The sequence below is a fragment of the Plecotus auritus genome, assembly GCF_963455305.1.
Source record: "Plecotus auritus genome assembly, chromosome: 4".
Classification (NCBI taxonomy): Eukaryota; Metazoa; Chordata; class Mammalia; order Chiroptera; family Vespertilionidae; genus Plecotus; species Plecotus auritus.
Window position 1 is genome coordinate 125,933,529 of NC_137775.1, and position 22,653 is coordinate 125,956,181.

The 22,653-nt window shown below is 43.4% G+C and overlaps 1 protein-coding gene across 3 annotated transcripts; it reads left to right on the top strand.

Annotated features, from left to right (window-relative positions):
• Positions 1–2,475: 2,475 nt before the first annotated feature.
• GARIN1A (golgi associated RAB2 interactor 1A) lies at positions 2,476–17,849 on the top strand. 3 transcript variants are annotated; one of them, XM_080664083.1, is made up of 6 exons: positions 3,040–4,072; positions 4,656–4,741; positions 5,269–5,456; positions 6,768–7,017; positions 11,177–11,295; positions 16,739–17,849. In XM_080664083.1, exons 3-6 carry the CDS (start codon positions 5,290–5,292, stop codon positions 16,929–16,931), a joined length of 729 nt encoding a protein of 242 aa, XP_080520209.1. In that variant the 5' UTR covers positions 3,040–4,072; positions 4,656–4,741; positions 5,269–5,289; the 3' UTR covers positions 16,932–17,849. The 3 variants fall into 3 exon arrangements, with proteins under 3 accessions (XP_080520210.1, XP_080520209.1, XP_080520208.1); XM_080664082.1 differs by having other exon boundaries at positions 3,587–4,072; positions 4,656–4,771; XM_080664084.1 differs by lacking the exon at positions 4,656–4,741 and having other exon boundaries at positions 2,476–4,041.
• The last annotated feature ends 4,804 nt before the right edge of the window (positions 17,850–22,653 follow it).

Consider the following 22,653-nt stretch of genomic DNA (forward strand, 5'->3'; position numbering starts at 1 on the left):
GATCTGAGGTTTAACACCTTAAAACTTAAAAGCATGAAAGTGCTTAAAACACTTTAAAACAGGTAAATGAACCTCTGAATTTGGAGGCAGGGGCAGTTGGGTCTGCCCTGTCTATCCATAGTTGTCTGAGCTTAAGTTGTCTGAGACTGTCCTTTCTCAAAAACAGGGGTCCTCAAACTTTTTAAACAGGGGGCCAGTTCACTGTCCCTCAGACTGTTGGAGGGCCGGACTATAGTTTAAAAAAAAAAACTATGAACAAATTTCTATGCGCACTGCGGGCCTGGGACGAGTCGGCTGCTAAGCAGGACAGGCAGTGGCACCTGGCGGGCTGGATAAATGTCCTCGGCGGGCTGCATGTGGCCCGCGGGCCATAGTTTGAGGACCCCTGCTCAAAAACAAAAAAAATATATCCTATCTAATAAAAGAATAATAGGCAAATTGACCGTCACTCCAACACAAGATGGCTGCCCCCATGTGGACACAAGGTGGCCAGCAGGGAAGGGCAGTTGGGAGGGATCAGGCCAGCAGGGGAGGGCAGTTGGGGGTGACTGGGCCTGCAGGGAAAGGCAGCTGGGGGGGACCAGGCCTGCAGGGGAGGGCAGTTGGGGGGGACCAGGCCTGCAGGGGAGGGCAGTTGGGGGGGGGACCAGGCCTGCAGGGGAGGGCAGTTGGGGGGGGACCAGGCCTGCAGGGGAGGGCAGTTGTGGGGACCAGGCCTGCAGGAGAGGGCAGTTGAGGGGGGGACCAGGCCTGCAGGAGAGGGCAGTTGGGGGGGGGACCAGGCCTGCAGGGGAGGGCAGTTAGGGGCGGATCAGGCTGGCAGGGGAGCAGTTAGGCATCAATAAGACTGGCAGGGGAGTGGTTAGGGGGTGATCAGGCTGGCAGGCAGAAGCAGTTAGGGGCAATCAGGAAGGCAGGCAGGCGAGCAGTTGGGAGCCAGCAGTCCTGGATTGTGAGAGGGATGTCCTAGATTGGAGAGGGTGCAGGCTGGGCTGCGGGACACTCCAACCCCAGTGCACAAATTTCATGCACCGGGCCTCTACTATGTTTATATTTTTATAATTTAAGATAGGAAGGGAGATAGAAACATCAATAATAATTATTGATCAACTGCCTCCTACACGCCCCCTACTGGGGATTGAGCAACCAGACAGGAATCAACCTGACCTGGTTCATAGGTCACAACGGAGTCAGTCACACCGGCTGGGCTACTCTCTTGACTCTGTTCATCTCTAAAGAAAAATATGATTCCTTCCCACCCCTTCATCTTCAGTCTCGGGGAAAGAGGACTATCAGACCAGAAGGCCTTGGCCTTTAAAAAATTTTTTCTTAAATTGATTTTAGAAGAAGGGAGACAGAAACATCAGTTGCCTCCAGCATGACCCCACCACCTTTCGGTGCACAGAATGACACTCCAACCAACTGAGCCACACCGGCCAGGGCAGCCTTGGCTTTTTTATTCTGTACTCATATCCACCAGAATGACTCAATTCTGATTGTTCAAGTAGGCTGGTAAAATAGCCACTCCTCACCCTTTGGGTCTGGCTGGGTTGAGTGTCACCCCATGCACCAAAAGGCCACTGGTTCAGATTCCTGGTCAAGGCACATGCCAGGGTTTCAGGATCCCCAGTAGGGAGCCTGCAGGAGACAGCTGATCAGTGTTTTTTGTTTGTCCCCTTGTCCCCCATTGATGTTTCTATCTCTCCCTTTCCCTTCCTCTCTAAATCAAAAAGTTTTTAATAGCCATACCTCACAGATGATTGTTTCTGCTCTTTTTCAGGTCTAAGCAGTCTAGCCTGTTCTATCACTCTTCCATCCCCACCCCATGATGAAGCATATTCACTCCTCTCCTATGGTATATAGAGGCATATCTCAAATTTTTGTGGGTTGGGTTCCAAATTACCAATAAAGCAAATCACATGAATTTTTTAGTTTCTCAGTGTATATGAAAGTTATGATTGCACTATACTATAGTCTATTAAAGTGTAATAGCATTTGTTTAAAAAGCAAGGTATATATATATATATACATATATATATATATTTTTTTTATATATTTTTATTGATTTCAGAGAGGGAGGAAGAGGGAGAAAGAGAAACATCAATGATGAGAGAATCATCGATTGGCTGCCTCCTGCACGCCCCCCACAGGGGATCAAGCCCACAACCCAGACACGTGCCCTTGACTGGAATCTAACCTGGGACCCTTCAGTTCGCAGGCCGACGCTCTATCCACCGAGCCAAACCAGCTAGGGCGAGGTATATATCTTAATTAAAAAATACTTCAGCCCGGCTGGCATGGCTCAGTGGTTGAGCGTCGACCAGGAGGTCACGGTTCCTGGTCAGGGCACATTCCTGGATTGTGGGCTCTATTCCCAGTAGGGGTTGGGCAGGAGGCAGCAAATCAGTATTGATATTGATGCATTGATGTTTCTGTCCCTCTCTCTAAAATAAAACCATTTAAAAAAAATACTTTATTGCTAAAAAATGCTAACCATTATCTGAGCCTTTAGTGAGTCAACCTTTTTGTTGGTAGAGGGTCTTGTCCAGATGTTGATAAAAACATCTGTGAAGAAAAGAAAAAGCTTCTGTGAAGTGCAATAAAATAAGGTATGCACACTCATGCAAGCTCACTGATTTTCTGTAGTCTCTCTAGATCCCTTGTGCCTGCTTGCAAGCTCACCAGTTTTTCTCTCAGCTCATCTTGTGGCGCTTTGTCAATAGCAACTAACAGATTCTCTTGTTTTGTTTTCGTTAATCCTCACAGGAGGATATTTTTCCATTGATTTTTAGAAAGAGTGGAAGGGAAGGGGTGCAACAGAGAGAGAAACATCAACATGTGAGAGAAACATCGACTAGTTGCCTCCCGCACACACCCCAACCAGGGCTGGGGACTGAGTCTGCAACCAAGGTACGTGCCCTTGATCGGAATCGAACCCAAGACCCCTCGATGCTTGGGTGGATGGTCTAACCACTGAGAACTGGCTAGGGCCGGTATTCAAGCTGCTAAAATTTGTTCTCCTAACTGTAGATAAATTAGATTAATGTATGTCTTGTAAGTTACTGCAGGCAACGGTTTTACCAAATACTCTGCTACTGGATAAGATGGGTTGCCATCCTTCCAGCTTCCAAGAAGATCTCTTTGCTGCCTTCAGATAAGTTAAAGTCACACATACTAGGGTTTTGCGGTGTGTGTGTGTGTGTGTGTGTGTGTGTGTGTGTGTGTGTTTTATTGCAACACTGCCCTCTAGATTCCAATCTCCATATCAGTCAAGGACACTCTAGGTTAGGTTATGCTGCAGCAAGAACCCTAAAATCTCAGTAGCTTAAAACAACAGTTGCCTAAGGATGCACTCCCATGAAGCAGATTGGGGCCCTATAATCAAGGGAATTCCCTTCGCCTTCACTACATCTGCTCAAGGGAACAGCACATTCTGAAATTCCCAAATATGAATTTTAAATCTCTACTGATTATTAATGTGAGGCCTTAACTCTGGTGCCACCTTTTCATTTTACTACAGAGGAAACAGAAGGAAACTCAGTGACTTAGATAATATCACTGAACTAATTGGTGGTCCATCGCCAATATGCAGCCCTTTTTTCAATATCACAATTTCTTTTTCATGGACTCTTCAAAATGCAACATAACAAAATACATCCATAATGAGCTTTTTCACCCCTGAGGTAATTCTTATGCAGGCACAAGTACAAGCAAGTTGTGAGAAGCTTTCCTGTGATGGGGAAGATTGAAGGCTGTGGGTTTCCCGAGAGCCTTCCTTGTTGTCTGGCCAGCTCACTGCTGTCTTGGCATAACCTTGGGAGACTCATTTTCCTCATGTTTTCAGGGAGATTGAGTGAAAAATGGAATAGGCTTCATTACCACTAGTTTGCAGTGAGTAAGAAAAGGGAGAGAAAAGCCTTGCTCCTCCCTAATTTGTCCTTTCCTCTTTTTTTCCTTTCCTGTTGTTACCACCACATTCCTGATGTCACTCCTGCCATTGTGAGCTGGCAGGCCGGCCCTCCCTGGTCTGGAGGACAGCCTGTAAGTCAGGAGGAGAGGAGGAGCTGTGGAGGTGAGGGGGGGTGGGCAGCAGTGGTCACACAACACCTTGCAGTCGGGCTGGGTCTGGGTGGAGCCCCGGGATGTTCTCCAGCCCATTCTTCCCAAGAGTCAATGAATAAAATCAGGGGCCTCCCTCCTGAGGTCAGGGAACCAGGCCCTGGAGTGGAACTTGGGGTGGAAGATGGCCTTCTTTGTCAACTGATTCATTCTCCAGAATTCAACTTGTTCTCCCACTCTGCGGTGTTTGAAAGCAACTTTATCCAGGTACCCATGTGCAGCTCAGGGCCAGCTCTTTCCCTTTCCAAATCCTGTTTTCAGCACTTGGTCCAGAAATGCTGTGGCCTTTAAAGCCCTGGGGAGGAGAAAGAAGCCATTTCCAGCTATTGATACCAGAGGATCTGGGTCTCAAGTTCACCTGTTTGTGCCTATAGCAGTATGGGGTTTTTCCTCACTCTCCTCCCCTTCTGGAACTTACTTTGCACAATCTCCCTTCCAGACCATTAGAAACCTGTGCTGGCTTCTTCTATCTAAGGATGGCAGAATATAATTTTCATTCCCCTCAGCTTTTTCTTACTAGTGCATCCTTTCTAAAGTCAGATGATGCAGAGGACACGAAAAAGGACAACACAGCGTTCCTATTGTCAAGGAGCTTGTCTACTTGGGGAGATCCACCAAAAAGGTGATGCCCCGCTCAGTGTGCCGAACACATGTAAGAATCACAGGTGCACCCAGCCAGCGTGGCTCAGTGGTTGAGCATCGACCTGTGAACCCAGAGGTCACAGTTCAATTCCCGATCAGGGAACATGCCCTGGTTGTGGACTCATTCCCCAGTGTGGAGCCTGCAGGAGGCACAGGTGCTCCAAGCTTGTCACTAAGTTGAAGTGCTGCTTTCTTTATCTTTTCTGTTTTTTTAAAAAAATTTTATTGATTTCAGACAGAGGGAAAGAGTGATAGAAACATCAAAGATGAGAGAGAATCATTAATCGGCTGCCTCCTGCACGCCCCCTACTGGGGATCAAGCCCCCAATCTGGGCATGTGCCCTGACTAGGAATCAAACCCTGACCCTCTGGTATATGGGTTGATGCTCAACCACTGAGCCACACTGGCCATGGGCATATTTTTTTAAAGTACTGCTTTCTAGCTCCTCTATCCTTCCACTCTTGTCTTCTGCTTCTCTGACCTAAGAACCTGGGCCTGATTTCTAGGTCACTAAGTCCGGGAACTGGATGAATGTCTCTGAAGGTTCGACTACCACCGTGATCCTTGGGGTAACCTCCTCAGTGCCCTCCTTGCCACTCCCCAACATCCTCCTGATGGCCAACGTCACCTGGCCCCAGGGTCAGTTTTCCACCTGCAACACACCTGGCTGTGCTCCTGTCATCACCCTCAGCAGGTAAAGAAAGGCCTCAGGGAGGGGCCGGAGAGGGTGGGTTGACAGACTGCACTGTCTTGCAATTGGGCTTTAGATAAAAAGAAAGGACAGTGTTCCTTAGTGTACACACTGTGCAGAACCCCATTCATTCATTTAACAGGTATTATTTTGTATCTATACAGAACAAGCACCGTGTTTGGTGCTGTGGGTAGAGTATCAGTCTGTCTCAGCCTAGTTTTTGAGGATTTTGGCTTTCATTTTTATTTTGTCAATAAAAACTTAGAAGGGTTTTTTAAAAAGTGAGGTGTATGAAAGCCAAATAGGATTAAGAGGTGTTGAGATTGAAAAAATAATACTGGGTGTTTAGGAGACATCTACCCTTCTTACTCTTTCAACAGGGTTAATCAGGATACAGGGCAAAGGAGACATGGAAATGGAGTCAGAATATCTTAGTCCCAGTTCCTACTTAAGATCTAAGTGGAAAAAAATTAAATAAATTATATATATATATATATATATATATATATATATATATATATATATATATTTTAAAAGATCTAAACTTGGGCATCCCTGGCCAGGTGCATTTGGTTACAACATCATCCTGATACCCCAAGGTTGCAAGTTTGATTCCCAGTCAGGGCACATACAAGAAGCAATCAATTGCCCTGGCTGATATGGCTCAGGAGCTAGAGTGTTGGCCTGTGAAGAGGGTCTTGATTTGAATCTCTCAGTTGCATATGAGGGAAGCAACCAATCAATGTGTCTCTCTCACATCAATGTTTTTTTCTCTCTCTCTCTCCTTTCCTTCAACTCTTTCTGGAAATCAATGGAAAAAATATCCTCTGGTGAGGATTAACAACAACAAAAAGCAACCAATGGCATGCATAAATAAGTGGAACAACAAACTGATGTTTCTCCTTTCCTCTCTCTCTCTCTAGAAATCAATAAATTTTAAAAAATATCTAAATATCTTGGGCAAATCACTTAGCTTCTTTCTCTAACTTTCAGTTTCAAGTAATCTGTAAAATGGAATTAATAATACTTATCTTTTCTTAATCAAGAGTTGTCAGGATTAAAAGAGATAGTCTACATCAATTATCAGTCTTTGTTATTGATGTGGGCAGATTCTTTAATAACTAAGACCCTGGACATCAGAGAAGAGCCAGGCTTTGTAATCATTCCACTCTTCATCCACAAGCCCTCTCCCCAGTGCATTCCCCAAGCAGAGGTGGGAGCCCAGTGAGGCTGAGCCAAGCTCTCAGTAGGCACCAGCATGACTGATTCAAATCCTGGGCTCCTCCACTATGGCAATTTCCTGATTGTGTCCAGGATTCTCCCCCTGAAGTTTGTGGAGCTACAAATCTGTGACCGGCTCCAACGCATCCTGCGGATTAGGACAGTGACTGAAAAGATCTACTACATGAGGCTCCACGAAAAACACCCGGAGACTGTGTTTCAGTTCTGGATCCGCTTGGTGAAAATTCTTCAGAAAGGTCTGTCCATCACCACCAAAGACCCGAGAATCCAGTTCACTCACTGCCTGGTGCCCAAGATGCCCTGCAGCTCCACTGAAACAACAGTAAGTGGGGCCCTGCCACCAAGATCTCTACGGAGGGGAGGAGGGGGATGGGAGGCGTACTGCCTCCCATTGTGAGGGTTGAATATTAAAGTCTAGTGTCCTGGGGGAATGAGAAGACCATTTTCAAGGGTCAGTGATATGCACACACCAATTACAGCACATTAATTTAGTTTTTCTAAAAAGAGCTATAAGGTACTTAACTCAAAAGTGTTTTCAGTTTTTTGCTCATTTTTTTCAGTATCATAAAGGAATAATGCTCATTTTATTTTTAAAAAAAATTTTTTAAAATATATTTTATTGATTTTTTACAGAGAGGAAGGAAGAGGGATAGAGTTAGAAACATCTATGAGAGAAACATCGATCAGCTGCCTCCTGCACGCCCCCTACTGGGGATGTGCCCGCAACCAAGGCACATGCCCTCGACCGGAATCGAACCTGGGACCCTTGAGTCCGCAGGCTGACGCTCTATCCACTGAGCCAAACCGATTTTGGCAGAATAATGCTCATTTTAGAAAATTACAGAAAAATCATTCCCATTTTTCTTTAGCCCCAACCAATCACTTGGAACATTTAGCATATTTCCTTCTAGTCTTTCATTTTAAATTAAATTTTAATTTATGTATTTGAGGACATTAAATATATTTTTGGATGTTGCTTTTTTTCAATTTAGGATATATCATAAACATTTTTTCCATTAAAATTTTTTTCAATTATAGTTAACAGTCAATATTGTATTAGTTTCAGGTGTACAGTATAGTGGTTAGACATTTATATAACTTATGAAGTGCTCCCCCCGTAAGTCTGGTACCTACCTGGCACCATACATATTTATTTAATATATTTTCTGTGCTGTACTTTACATCCTCATGACTATTTGTAACTACCAGTTTGTACTCCACCATTTTACCCAGCCCATTAACCCCCCTCCCCTCTGGCAACCATCAATTTGTTCTCTGTATCTATGAGTTTGTTTCTGTTTTGATTGTTTGTTTATTTTGTTTTTTAGATTCCACATATAAATGACATCATATGGTATTTGTCTTTGTCTCACTTATTTCACTTAGCATAATACCCTCTAGGACCATCCATGTTGTAGCAAATGGTAAAATTTCATTCTTTTTATGGCCAAGTAATATTTCATTGTATACATGCACCACATCTTCTTTATCCAATCATCTAATTATGGACACTTAGGTTGTTTCCATAGCTTGGCTATTGCATCTATTGCATATTAAATGTCTGTCCTTTGTCTCTTGTTATAGTTTTTTTAAAAAATATGTTTTTATTGGTTTCAGAAAGGAAGGGAGAGGGAGAGAGAGATAGAAACATCAATGATGAGAGAGAATCATTGATTGGCTGCCTCCTGCACACCCCACACTGGGGGTCAAGCCTGCAACCCAGGCATATGACCTGATGGGGAATCGAACTGTGACCTGCTGGTTCATAGGTTGATGCTCAAGCACTGAGTCACACTCGCAGGGCATAGTTTTTGTTTTAAAGTATATTTTGTCTGATGTATTGCTACCACAGATTTTTTCCCCCATTTTCATGAAATACCTTTTTCTGTCTCTTTATTTTCAGTCTGTGTGTGTCTTTTGATCTGAAGTGAGTCTCTTGTAGATAGCATATGTATAGATCTTGTTTTCTTCTCCACCCTATGTCTTTTGATTGGAGCATTTAATCCATTTACATTTAAAGTAATTGTTGATAGGTATGTAGTTATTGCCATTTTATTATTCATGTGGGTGGGTTGTTTTTGTGTTTCTTTGTTTTGCTCTATTTTTTTCTTCTTCTTAAAGAAGTCCCTTTAACATTGCTTAGAATACTGGTTTGGTGGTGATTAATTCCTTTAGCTTTTTCTTGTCTAAGATCCATTTCTTTTAAAAGCTCTTTGTAACCCTGGCTGGTAGCTCAGTTGGTTAGAGCATGTTCCTGATACAACAAGGTTGTACGTTCAATCTCTGGTCAGGGCACATTCAAGAAACAACTATCTAATGCATAAATAAGTAGAACAACAAATCAATGTGTGTTTTTCTTTCTCTCTAAAATCAATCAATAATTTTTTTAAAAAAATATATGTTTAGCCCTGACCGGTTTGGCTCAGTGGATGGAGTGTCGGCCTGCGGACTCAAGGGTCCCAGGTTCGATTCCAGTCAAGGGCATGTACCTTGGTTGCGGGCACATCCCCAGTGGGGAGTGTGCAGGAGGCAGCTGATTGATGTTTCTCTCTCATCAATGTTTCTAACTCTCCCTCTCCCTTCCTCTCTGTAAAAACATCAATAAAATATATTTGAAAAAAATATATATATTTTTTATTTATTTCAAAGAGGAAGGAAGAGGGAGAGGGAGAGAGAAACATCAATAATGAGAGAGAATCATTGACCGGCTGCCTCCTGCACGTCCCCCACTAGGGATGGAGCCCATAACCGGGTATTTGCCCTTGACTGGAATCTAACCCAGGACCCTTCAGTCCACTGGCCTACGCTCTATCCACTGAGCCAAACCAGCTAGGGTAATACATAAATCTTAAAAGCTCTTCTTATACATCATATCATTTTGATAATTTCATACTCTTCAGTTGTATGAATGAATTAAAATTTACTTCATTCCCCTAAAATCAGATATTAATTTGTTTATGTATTTATTTTAAAATATATTTTTATTGATATTAGAGAAGAAGGGAGAGAGTGAGAGAGATAGAAACCTGATGAGAGAGAAACATTGATTGACTGCCTCCTGCACACCTCCTACTAGGGATCAACCTGCAACTGGGGCATGTGCCCTGCCTTGGAATTGAACTGGTGACCTCTTGGTTCCTGAGTCAACACTCAACCACTGAGCCACTCCGGCCCGGCTAAAATCTGATATTTAGAGTTGTTTCTAACTTTTCATCAGGGGTGGAGAACCTTCTTTCTGCCAAGGGCCATTTGGATATTTATAGCATCATTCGAGGGCCATACAAAATTATCAACTTAAAAATTAGCCTGCTATCTTTGGTCAAACATTTAATTAATTCACCCCTAATGCCTTGTCAGGACCAGATCAAATGATTTCAAGGGCCTTATACAGCTCATGGGCCGTACATTCCCCACCCCTGTAGGAGGGTAACACAAGCATTTATAGGTACTAGTATTGTCCACAGCTTTTATTGTTTTCTCAGAATAGATTTTTAGAAGTAGAATTCAAGGGGCCGGGGGTGGGAACGAGCAGAGAGAGGTCAATGGGGGAAGCAGGATTCATATGTAATACTTTAAACAATAAAGAATCTAAAAAATAAAAAAAAGATAATAAAAAGAAGTAGAATTCAAAGGGTATGAACATTTTTAAGGTTTTTGATACATATTGCCAGATTATTTCCAGAAAGTTCATACTAAATTATACTCTCACCAATAATATAAGAGTTCTGTATCACTGTGTTCTTATCACACTTGATAATTAAAAAGTAAAAAAGTTTTCTAATAATTATAGGTTAAAAAAGTAGCATGTGTTTGATTTTGATGAGTTTGAACATTATTATATTTTTTTCTTTATGCAATGTCTGGTTTATTCTTTGGCCATTTTCCTATTGACATCCTTGTGTTTTTCTAAATTGATTTGTAAATTGATTTGTAAAATAAAGCTTTTTATACATCAAGAATTTTAACCCTTTAATCACAAGTTTTTGCAATACTTCCCTCAAGGATTTGCTTTTCCCTTTTAGTTTACTTAAGGCTCCCGCCCCCAACACGCAGAAGGCTTTCTCAGGACCTGCTTAGGGTAGAAACACAGGGAAAAAAAGACTTGATAGATTGGGTAGCCTAAAACCTTCAGATTTCAGGCTCTTAAACACTTTCCTCCTTTCATTTAAGTTGTGTGCTTTCGGTATGCCATCACCGACTTCAAAAGTCAGCTTTTATAGTTCTACTGCTCTGGTTCTTAACGTTTAGATCTGGTGCTCTGGGCAGAGTTGCCACGGCAGCTCATCAGAGAGAGGAGGTGATCCTGCATGGGGCCTCATTGTTTCTGTCTGGTGATTCTGGGGCTTAATATTTAAGGAACAGGTTCCCAGGACTAGGCTGGAAGACTCATGTGAGTTCCTTCAAGGTTCTGGCTGGAGGAGGCCAAGAACTGTGAGGGAGAGGAGAGACCTGGTCCTCTAACTGTAAATTTCTCCATCCAGCCTGAAAGCAGCATCCTGTCATCCTCCCAGCCCAGCGAAAACTTCTTGCTGTGGAAAGCCGAGCAGACTAGCGACATTTTCTCACATTTCCCAGGAAGAGGCCATCTCACAGAAGACAGGTGGGTCCTCCATGCAGGCAGCTCCAGCACCTCTTCCCACAGCATAGAGCCATGGGCGGCGTCAGTGACACCTGCCAATCTATCGCAGCCCTTTTATTTTTCCTCTAAACCAGTGGTTGGCAAACTCATTAGTCAACAGAGCGGCAAACCACGGCTCGCGAGCCACAGTTTGCCGACCACTGCTCTAGACAGTTATGCGTGTGACTTTCCCCTTAATATTATTGTAAGCTTGTCCTTGAAAACAGGGCCTGTGGCTGATTGATCTGAATATTCTAGGCCAGTGGTCGGCAAACAGCGGCTCTGTTGACTAATGAGTTTGCCGACCACTGTCATATACTACCCTTTACCTCTTTGCACACAATATGCCACAATTACCTAATCCTCACAGCTTCCAACTACACAGTAACATTTAGTCTAGTCCAGTGGTCGGCAAACTCATTAGTCAACAGAGTGGCAAACCCCAGTGTTTTCTTTTTTAATATTTTTTTATTGATTTCAGAGAGGAAGGGAGAGGGAGAGGGAGAGAGAGATAGAAACATCAATGATGAGAATCATTAATGGCCTGCCTCCTGCACACCCCATACTGAGGATTGAGCCTGCAATCTGAGCATATGCCCTTGACAGGAATCGAACCCGGGACCCTTCAGTCCACAGGCTGATGCTCTATCCACTAAGCAAAACTGGCTAGGGCAAATCCCAGTGTTTTCATATGGAAGGTGCTCAGTAGAGGAATGAGGGTAAGCTAAAAAAGCCGGTTCATGGAGTTAGATATTGACTGTCTACATTCCCAACTCGCAAGGGTCTCTTGGATAAGACAATCCTGAGTTTTCTTTGCCTTATCTATCTCTTCTGTGAAGCAGAAGAGACAGTAACCCAGTGGGGAGACCACTGCTGGCTCCAGTTTTACTAATTTACTGAGTAAGTGTAGTAGCTTCTTTCTGTAATGAGTGATAGAAACCCAAAGCAAGACTGTGCAGCCAACATGTTGAACAAGTTCAACTTTTGAGTATCATCTAAATGCAAATTTATTTTTTTCTTTCTTTATACGTTTTTAGTGGGAGAAATTTTCCTCTTTCCTGAATAAACGCTGGTTCTCTGGGCAGGCCCCATAGCATGTGGAGTCCCTCTTAGAATATGAAAGGACCTTTGGTCCCTTTAAATAGCATAAGCAGCGTCGATTCTGAAATTAAAAAGTCCAGTGCCTAAAAACTATCAAAACTCTGAACTGATCACATCTCCCTTCCCTCAGCCTGGTCCCCTGTTAAGATGGCCCCTCAGAGTCACTCCTCTTCTCCTTCTGTTTCCTAATTTTAAGTTGACTTTTTCTCTTAGGCACTTTCTTGGGTTCTTTGAAGTCCCCTACCTGGCTCCCCTGCCTGCAACTCTGGTGATGCTGTGAGACCTTCCTTTCACCAGGCCACCTCCCTACTCTGGCACTGGCTCTGCAGAGGTCCATGCTACCCAGGCACTAGCTGTCAGAGTCTCTCATCCCTAAGGGACTCTGCTTGAGTAGGGTTTACAATGGCTCCAGATTGGTGTTCTCTCTCTCTCTCTCTCTCTCTCTCTCTCTCTCTCTCTCTCTCTCTCATGCTCTCTCCATCTGGTCCTCAATAATATCCTCCCAGAATTTGACTGGCTATTGGAGAGGAGGACGGTGCCTCTAGGGACACAGAAGCAACTTCACTTCATCACCAAAGAAACCCATTCTCCCATCTCCCACCCTCCATGTTTTGTGTCCCCATCTCTACTGGGTCTCCCAGCCCACAAAGGATCACAGCAGAAGCTCTCTGAGTGGTCCCAGGCAGTCCCTCCCTTTCATCTTGAGGGAAAAGAGGCAGCAGCTCATACAAAGGACTCTCCATGCATCCTTTCTCTGAATGCTTTCCTGACTCACTCTGGGTGTAGTGGAGGCCATGCTCACTCAATTCTCCCAGGTCACAGTCTGCCTTTATCCGTACTTTCCACACCTTTTTTTTTCTTTCTAATTTCAAGACGGTTTTCTTGAATTGCAAACTTTTCTTCTTTGAGTACTCTTATTATTTGTATGTTGGATTATCTTTGTCTAATATATATAATCCCCACCTTTTTTTTTTTATTCTTTAAACTTCTCCCTATCCCTCTATTTCTCTTAAGGCATTATGTGCTTTGCTTGTTTGCTCTTGTGTTCTTTTATAAGTTTTCTCTCTTAGCCGTGACCAGCACGGCTAGAGAGCGGACGAGTCCTGAGTAGGGACAGCTGGGGATTGAGAAAAGGAAAAAAAAGAGACAGACACAAAGACTTTAAGTAAAGCTGAGGCCAGGTGGGGTGCTGTCCTCAGATGGAGAGATAGTGACCCAGAGCTAGTGCAGCGTGTTTATTATATACAGCATGATACCAGGAAGTTTTACTAGTTTAAGACAAAGGAAATTATGTGAAATCATGGTTAAAGATCAAGCTGCAATTCTTAATTCTTGTGGCTTCTTTGTAATTGTCACTCCTGGCTGAGCCCAGATAGTTGCGTCTGTTCCTGGCTGAACTTAGATAATGAAACACATTCCCTGACGCCTGAGCTGAAGGTCAAGCTGACAACATACCTGCCTCTGGCAAGGTATGTTTCCAGGATGTGGCTCTACCGACGGCACTGGACGCAGCTGACAATCAGCTCATGCGCCTTCCCAGGCGCTGTCTACATTCTTTCTTGCTTTGTTTTGGAAATAATGGTTGTTTCTTTTAAAATGTCTAATTGTTTTCTCAGTTTTATCACCGCATTTATCAATATTTTAAGTTTTAACTTATGTTGTTCTTTTATATATTCTATCATTTTCTTAATTTATTTTAGCTCATTTTCAAATGCTAGGTTGCAGTTTGCATTCATTTTGCACTACATCTTTTTTTTTTTTTTTTTTTTTTTTTTTTTGGTTAAACCTCATTGGATCCATGACTTTATTTTACTTATTTATTTATTTTTAAAGAAGGCAAAATTATTTTATTAATAAAATATACAATCCAAAATTGACATTATAGTCATGAATACTCAAATACTAGTTTCAGAAAAAAATTATGCAAAAATGTAAAAAATATAAGAAAACAATAATATTATATCAAACACTTTTAACACATTGCACATAAGTTTGGATCCATTGATTTTAGAGAGAGTGGAAGAGAGAGGGAGAGACATAAACATCCATGTGAGAGAGACACAGTGATTGGTTGCCTCCTGCATGTGCCTCAACCAGAACCTGGGATTGAGCCTGCAACTGAGGTACATGCCCTTGACTGGAATTGAACCCAGGACCCTTCAGTCCAAGAGCCTATGCTCTAACCACTGAGCAACTTGCTAGGACATGCAGCACATCTTTTTAGTGTGCTTTTATTGTCTTCAAGGACTTACTGTATTTTGCATCTTTTCTTATAAGATTTTGTGTGGGTTTTGATTATGATCCTTTTTTTGATGCAATTTATTTTTATGTGAAATGGTTTTTCTCAACCTTTGAGAATGATAGATGGGCCATGGTGGCTTTTGGCTCCAGTGCTTCCTCTTGTGTCATTTTTGTGAAGCATTAATGACCTTCGGGGACTATGTTCCTCCTCTTTCTTATCTTTAGCTGATCTTGCTCTTTCCTTTGGCTCTATTGTTCCTGTTCTATTCAATTTGTAGTCCATTTCCATTGGTTTTATTCTACTATGAGGCTGTGCCCTGCCAGGGAGCGTATTCTGATGGTTCTGAGAGTTGGTAAGGCACATCCTGCTTCCGCCCCTTGAGACTGACTTTACCATGGAAGGACCCCAGTTTCTACTTCCAGTTTTCTTCTTCTCTAATTTGCCTGCTGCACTTTCCACTGAGAATCTGGGGAGATTTAGAGGTCTCTTGTTTTCAAGTCCATCAGATGCCTCACTGCCTCTCTGCTTCCTCACACACAGACTCTGAAGTCATGTGGGTCTTGGAGCTCTCTGTAGCTGTCATTTCCTTCGTGAGTTTATCTCAAACAGGCCATTATCTGTGGGACTTATGTTGCTGAATTGGGAAGTGGGGGAGAACCATTGTAAGCTTGCTTCTGCCAGGTACCTCAGAGATATTACTGACTCAGGAGACATTTTTTATATTAGCTTCTCAGCTTGGGAGTTGTTGGACCATGTGTCAGACTGCAAACCAGCACAAAGACAGGCCCAATGATAAGAATTTTCGGAAGAGGCTTCTTTTGGACCCAGAATCCAGATTGTTATAGATAAGTTTATGGCACTGGATGGGTTTCTTTCTGGTGTACCCTTTTGCTGAGAAGGTGCTTTGTAAGTCCTGGATTTATGCGGATACCTCAGTAAACTCCGCACGTGGCTAGGGTCCAAGATTTATCTCCTGTGTCACCACGCCCTGGTTACCAAGTCTGGCAAATCCCTCGGGCAGCCCTAGCTTCAGCTCACATTTGGCTAGTCTATAATTTTTGTCCCTTAGGATTTTTTTTTTTTTTTTTACTTTTTTGTGGGTTCAACAATGCATTTAAAATCATGTTAACTATATTTTATCTACATTTCTAGGTGTTTTGTGGCAAAGAGGTGGGTTTTTTTTAGATTATTCAACCACATTGCCAGTCTCTAGCGAGGTAACTCTAAAATTATTTTCACTGAAAAAAACAAAACCTCACTGCATTTATCTCTGAATAGTTACAGTGTGAGGGATTTTTATTTTGTTTCGGTGCTTTATTATAGTTTTTATTTTTTCATTTAACATAAGTATGTATTGCCCTTGGAATCAAAATTTTACAAAATTTTAACCACACTGTGTGTTTTTCTAGACACACTAAGTGGTTGTGATTTAAAAATATATATATATTTCTATTGATTTCAGAGAGGAAGGGAGAGGAAGAGATAGATAGAAACATCCATGATGAGAGAGAATCATTGACCAGCTGCCTCCTGCATGCCCCACAGTGGGGATAGAGCCTGCAACCTGGGCATGTGGCCTGACTGGGAATCAAACCGTGACCTCCTGGTCCATAGGCTGATGCTCTACCACTGAGCCACACCAGCCGGCCGGTTGTGATTTTTTTAAGTTGTCAATGTTTTGGAGAACTGTCTGAAGGTTTTCTTTGCACTCATGCTGACTCCAGGCAGGTTATAGTGGGCGTCAGGCAGATCCCAGTGGGCTCCGGTTTTGCCTTTGAATCATAGCACATTTGGTTCTCAACACATCAAAGCAGTGCCAAAGGGGTGTCGGTTCCACTTCAGCAGAGCAGCCTTAGCTCCAGCCTCTCTCCTGCTTGGCTTTCTCCACTCAAGTCATTCTTAGATACATCATCCCATCTATACATGTTTTCATTGCCCATCATTTCCATATTCACATCTGTGTTCAAGGCACTCATGCTGGAAAGACATAATTAAAAAGCAGTTTTTATAATTAAAATCTTAACAACATTTTCTTTTTCTTCTATTGTTTTCAATGACTCCAAAATTCCTGGGTTCCAACAGAACACAGGCCACTGAAATCAAGGATTCCAAGAGCTACAGCAAGATACCCTTGCCGGCGGCATCTTCAGCCAATTTGAATGTACCTATGAGAGCCGTTTTAGGCCACAGCCTCTGGGAACAAGAGAATCCAGACGAGTTCTTACCACGGGCTCCTGTAGCCAGTTCTCTAGGAGAGAACTTATTGGGACCCTGACACCTACCCAAACAGGGTGATCTTCTTGGCTTTAGTTGGTGCACTGGCTACATCCTCCATCATGCTGTTTTCCCACTGTGGGCCAAGTGACCATGGGAGAATAAGATGGGGTTTAAAACAAGGTGCTTCTGTACTTCCACCAGTAAATCTCCAAGTGGACCCCTAATTGTTGTAGGTTGTGCTATGGCCGGGGCCAGTGGGGGGGTGGTTGTGGGGGAGGAGTGGGGTTTGCAGGGAAGGACTGATTGGGAGCAGGAGCTCACTCCATGGGAAAATAAGTGAGGAAAATGTTCCTTCAATTAAAACCCAAAGCAGCCGAGCAAAGTCAAGGAAGCCAGTCCAGAGGAATTGGCCAGGCGAGATATCCAACTTTCTCTTTCAAAGGGAGAGGGGACAACAGGCAGGGCTGCTCCAAGTCCAAAGTGAAAGAAATGCTCAGCCCTGGCCCATGTTTCTAAGTGGTTAGAGCATCAGAGGGTTGCAGGGGTTTTGTTTTGTTTTAATCCTCACATGAGGATATTTTTCCATTGATTTTAGAGAGAGTGGAAGAGAGAGAGAAAGACAGAGAGAAATATCCATATGAGAGAAATACATCGATTAGTTGTCTCCTGCATGAACCCCCACCAGGACCCAGGCCAGGGTGGAGCCTGCAACCAAGGTATGTGCCCTTGACTTGAATCGAACCCGGGACCCTCTGGTCCACAGTCAGACGCTCTATCCACTGAGCCAAACCGGCTAGGGTGATTGCAGGTTTGATTCCTGGTCAAGGGCATGTACCTGGGTTTCAGGTTTGCTCCCCGTCCTGGTCGGGCGCATACAGTAAGCAACCAATGTCTCTCTCTCACATTGATGTTTTTCTCTCTTCCCTCTCTCCCTTCCACTCTGTTTGAAAAACAGTGAAAAAATTATCCTCAGGTGAGAATTAACAACAACAACAAAAAAGAAAGAAAATAAATCCTCAGAATGATGACGGCCAACTGGGAAATACCTTTGTGTTGCTCCACTCACGTAAGCAAGAAATTGAGTTTTTACTGCCCCACTGTAAAGTTATAAAGGCTTACCCAGGCCATGCAAACTTTGGTTGCTAATGAAGACATGGCTTCAGGTAAGGAAGATGGTGACCACCCATCTCTAGCAGTCCTAATTGGTAGGACTCTTCCACCCAGGACCTAATGGAAGCAAACTGGAAAACACAGCGTCTGTGCACATGAGGGATAGGGCAGGGGCTTTGGCCAACCTCTGGGCAAATGGGGAATATTTACCTGAAAAATACTACCACAACATTGAGTAAGCATTTATAAAGTTCCTACTAGGTAGCAGACACTGCACTTGATGCCTGGTATATTAGAGAGAACAATACAGATGGACAAGTTTCCTGCCTTTACGGAGTGTATGGGAGAGATATCACGCTCTAGTTTGGAGACACAGGAAGGCCATTAAGGTTGACATGAAGGTTGAGCCATTCGGCCTGCAAATCAAGGTCGATTTGCTTTGCTATGGTTCACACTATAGGAAAGAGAGTGATGGAGGGAGAAGAAACATGACTTCCCTCCCCTTGTGCATCCTCAGTTGGGCTGAGTAGTAAATCCTGGCTAGACTGGGTCAGAAAAAACACTGGAGCTGAGGGAATGCCTAATGTGTGTGGGTTTCTTCCTGCCTCTAATAAAAATAAAAACAACAAAAAATTTTTTGCATGTTACAATCAAATAAGCTGGGCATTGTTGGTGCTGGTGAGAGACATCCAGAAGCTGAACTTACAAAAGGATAATGGTTCCCAGGGGGGATTGGCCAGTGACATGTCCAGATAGGAGGTAGGAGGGAGAGGGAAAAATGGGGCCCAGACAATTATTCCCTCCCTTGTAGTCACATGAGGCTGGTTGTGTCCCTTAACAGAAGAAAACTGCTCCTCTTGAGGTAACCTCTTCTAGTCAACTCTCTCTCTCCTAGTGCCAATAACCATCCCCTTCTGCTACCCTTCAGGGTCCTATCCTGCATCTTGGGGATGCCAAGGGATTCACTAATAACCTTTCAGTACTACAGGTCATAAGGGGTCTCATCTTCAGTAAGGATCCTGTTAGGTCACTTTAGCCAGAATCCCCCTTACCCTGATGTTTCCTCTTAGTCATATTCCATCCACTGTCTCCCCATCCCCGCCCCCCACTTGGCTTCTTAGCTAGAAATTCCCACTTGTCCATGCTGTGATTGGAGTTGAGCCCAATCTCTCTCCCTTAGTGCAAAGTTTCACCACCCTTATATCTATGGTGACAATAAAGTCTTCCTTACTGTGCTTAAAAAAAAAAAAAAGTCCACAAGGGGTCAATCTTGAGAAATCCAAGACTATAGTTTCAAAAGAGGGAAACAACCACAGGGAGTGGTAAAGCTTCATAAAAAGAGCATTGAAAATGAACACTTAGAAATATTAATGCTAAGGCCATTTACAGAAGATATTAACTTGAGGGATCCGAACCAAGATGGCGGCATAGGTAAACACCTAAACTGCTGCCTCGCACAACAATTTCAAAACTACAACTAAAAGACAAAATGTCTATCACCCAGAACCACGGGAAAGCTGGCTGAGTGAAAGTTCTACAACTAGAAGGAAAGAGAAAAGAGCATTGACACGTGCACAAGCACTGAAAAGCTGAGGTACGGAGGCACGCGAATTGGGCGGGCGGCGGGCGACTGGGTGCGCTGCTTTTTTCAGCCAGAAGTGAGACAAGCTCCCAATTACTCTGGACTCCAGTTTCTGGGGAGACTCTGGGGACCCAAACTCCTACGGGGAGAAGCTGGACTGTCTGCCATCAGGTCGGAAAGTGAGGGTGGCTTTCTTGCAGAGGTGCGTGCAGCAATCATTGTTTACTGTGCTGGGGCGCGGGACGCGGGGACTTGGAAACACGGAGTCGCAGACACGGCTGACTGGCAGCCATCACTGTTTGCCACGCCCTAGCCTAGTGACTCCCTGAGACCCCATCCCACACAATCTACAAACCCACCCAAGCTCCATGCAGCGGCTTTTGCATATAAATGGCCTGCCCGATCGCAGCTTAACCTAACAAACTGCAGCTCTGGTCAGACAGCTCCAAAACTTCCAAACCCCAAGCAAAGAGGAGAAAACTGTAGTTCTCGCTGTAGCCCCTGCTGGGTGACCTCAGACAGTAGCTGACCAGCACCCCATTGGAGATCCAGAAGCTAGTGTATCTAGTGGTCAGTGTGAGACAACACCAGATTTCAACTCCTCACATCCATAAGTGACACATTCAAGAGGCAGACTCAGTGAGCACCAAAGCCCCACTGAAGCAAGTCCTGCCCATAAGCGTGTCTCCAGCACAGCAGTTCTTCCATTATAGACACAGTGGGTCCTCCAGGCCATTTGGAGGTCAATTCCTCCCAGTGTACCAACAGCAATCAAGGCTTATCTACACCAAGACTTTGCACTCAGCCCACAAAGGGGTGCACCAAGAGTGTCCACCTCAGGTGATAGGCTGACCACTGGTCACCTACCACAGAAAACCAGTCCATCAACACAGGGAAGCAGCAAAATGCAGAGAAAAAGAAACATGTCACGAATTAAAGAAATGGAGGAAAGCAAACTACTAGACGACATAGAGTTCAAAACCACATTTATAAGGTTACTCAAGAATCTTCTAAAAACCGCCAAGAAACTTAATGAGACCTCCGAGGAGCTTAGTGAGACCTTCAAGGACCTTAATGAGAATGCCAAAAAAATGGAAAAGGACCAGTCAGAAATTAAGCATACACTGTCTGAAATAAAGAATATACAGAAATTCAACTGTAGATCAAAGGACCCCAAGAATCAAACCAAAGATCTGAAATATGAGGAAACAAAAAACACCCAACCAGAAAAACAAAAAGAAAAAAGAATCCAAAAATATGAAGATAGTGTAAGGAGCCTCTGGGACAACTTTAAGTGTACCAACATCCGAATTATTGGGGTGCCAAAAGAAGAGAGAGAGCAAAATATTGAAAACCTATTAGAAGAAATAATGACAGAAAACTTTCCCTACCTGGTGAAAGAAATAGACTTACAAGTCCAGGAAGTGCAGAGAACCCCAAACAAAAGGAATCCAAAGAGGACCACACCAAGACACATCATAATTAAAATGCCAAGGACAAAAGACAAAGAATCTTGAAAGCAGCAAGAGAAAAACAGTTAGTTACCTACAAGGGCGTAACCATATGACTGTCAGCTGATTTCTCAACAGAAACTATGCAGGCCAGAAGGGAGTGGCAAGAAATATTCAAAGTGATGAACAGCAAGAACCTACAACCAAGATTACTCTACCCAGCAAAGCTATCATTCAGAATTGAGGGTCAGATAAAGAGCTTCACAGACAAGAAAAAGCTAAAGGAGTTCATCATCACCAAACCAGGATTATATGAAATGCTGAAAGGTATTCTTTAAGAAGAGGAAGAAGAAGAAAAAGGTAAAGATAAAAATTATGAACAACAAAATGACAACAAATACATACCTACCAACAAGTGAATCTAAAAATCAAGTGAATAAAAAAATCTGATTAACAGAATGGACTGATGAATATAATAGAATCAGGGACATAGAAAGGGAGTGGACTGACAATTCTCAGGGGGAAGAGGGTGTGAGGAGTTGGGAAGAGATTGGACAAAAATCTTACACCTATGGATGAAGACAGTGGCGGGGGGTAAGGGCATGGGTTGGGGTGGGGAATCAGGTGGAGGGGAGCTATGGGGGGGGGGGGGAAAAGAGGAACACCTGTAATAATCTGAACAATAAAGATTTATTTAAAAAAAAAAAGATATAACTTGAAACAACCAGACTTACTAGTATAACAATCTAGGGATATTCTGAGAGGGGGCAATTCTGGTTTTTGCTCTGTCTCTGATTCCTGCCTGACTTAGGATAAATCAATTAATTTCCCCATTGGAGATATGAATTTTAAATTAAAACATCATTTAAGCCCTAGCATTGGCCTATGAACTGAAGGGTCCTGGGTTCAGTTCCAGTCAAGGGCACATGCCTGGGTTATGGGCTTAATCCCGGTAGGGGCGTGCAAGAGGCAGCCGATCAGTGATTCTCTCTCATCATTGATGTTTCTATCTCTCTCTCCCTCTCCCTTCCTCTCTGAAATCAATAAAAATATATTTAAAAACAAACAAAAAAATCACTTAAATTTTAATTATCCCAAAACAAAACACTGTTTTTGAATGTTAATTGTTGCAATCATAACTGCATCCCTCCCCTCACTGCGATTAAAGGGCCATAACTAGATGCAAGAAGAATGTGGCCACTGGTAGTAATGGGTTGGCACACACACATACTCAGGCCATGCCATTTGTAAATGCTTTGCATTTTAAAAAGTGACTTCACAACTACAATCTAATGTGATTCTCATAATTGTGTGAGATAGCTGCTATTATGAACTATACTTCAGTGGACCCTGAGAAAGAAAATACCTACTAAAAAGGGCTCCTGGTGGCTAAAATTAAAAACAACAACAATAACTCAGAGCCTAGCAGCCATTTCTACATAAGGGCCTCTTATGGAAACTGCAATTCAGGGAGAAGCCTATACTGAATTGCCTGCCTGCACTGTTCCTGGCATTTGAGCCAGCCCTTATATATATACTAGAGGCCCAGTGCGTGAAATCGAGCAGCACCGCCCACTCGCTGGCCTTCCTGCAATCGGAGACTGTGGGCCACGGGGCAGGGCCCGAGAGGTGCTCCA

Coding starts and splice junctions, on each gene's coding strand:
- GARIN1A (XM_080664082.1), top strand. CDS start 4,745: ATGCCCCGCTCAGTGTGCCGAACACAT. Junction 7,018..11,176: donor GCAGCTCCACTGAAACAACA/GTAAGTGGGGCC, acceptor TTCTCCATCCAG/CCTGAAAGCAGCATCCTGTC. Junction 11,296..16,738: donor GGCCATCTCACAGAAGACAG/GTGGGTCCTCCA, acceptor GGGTTCCAACAG/AACACAGGCCACTGAAATCA.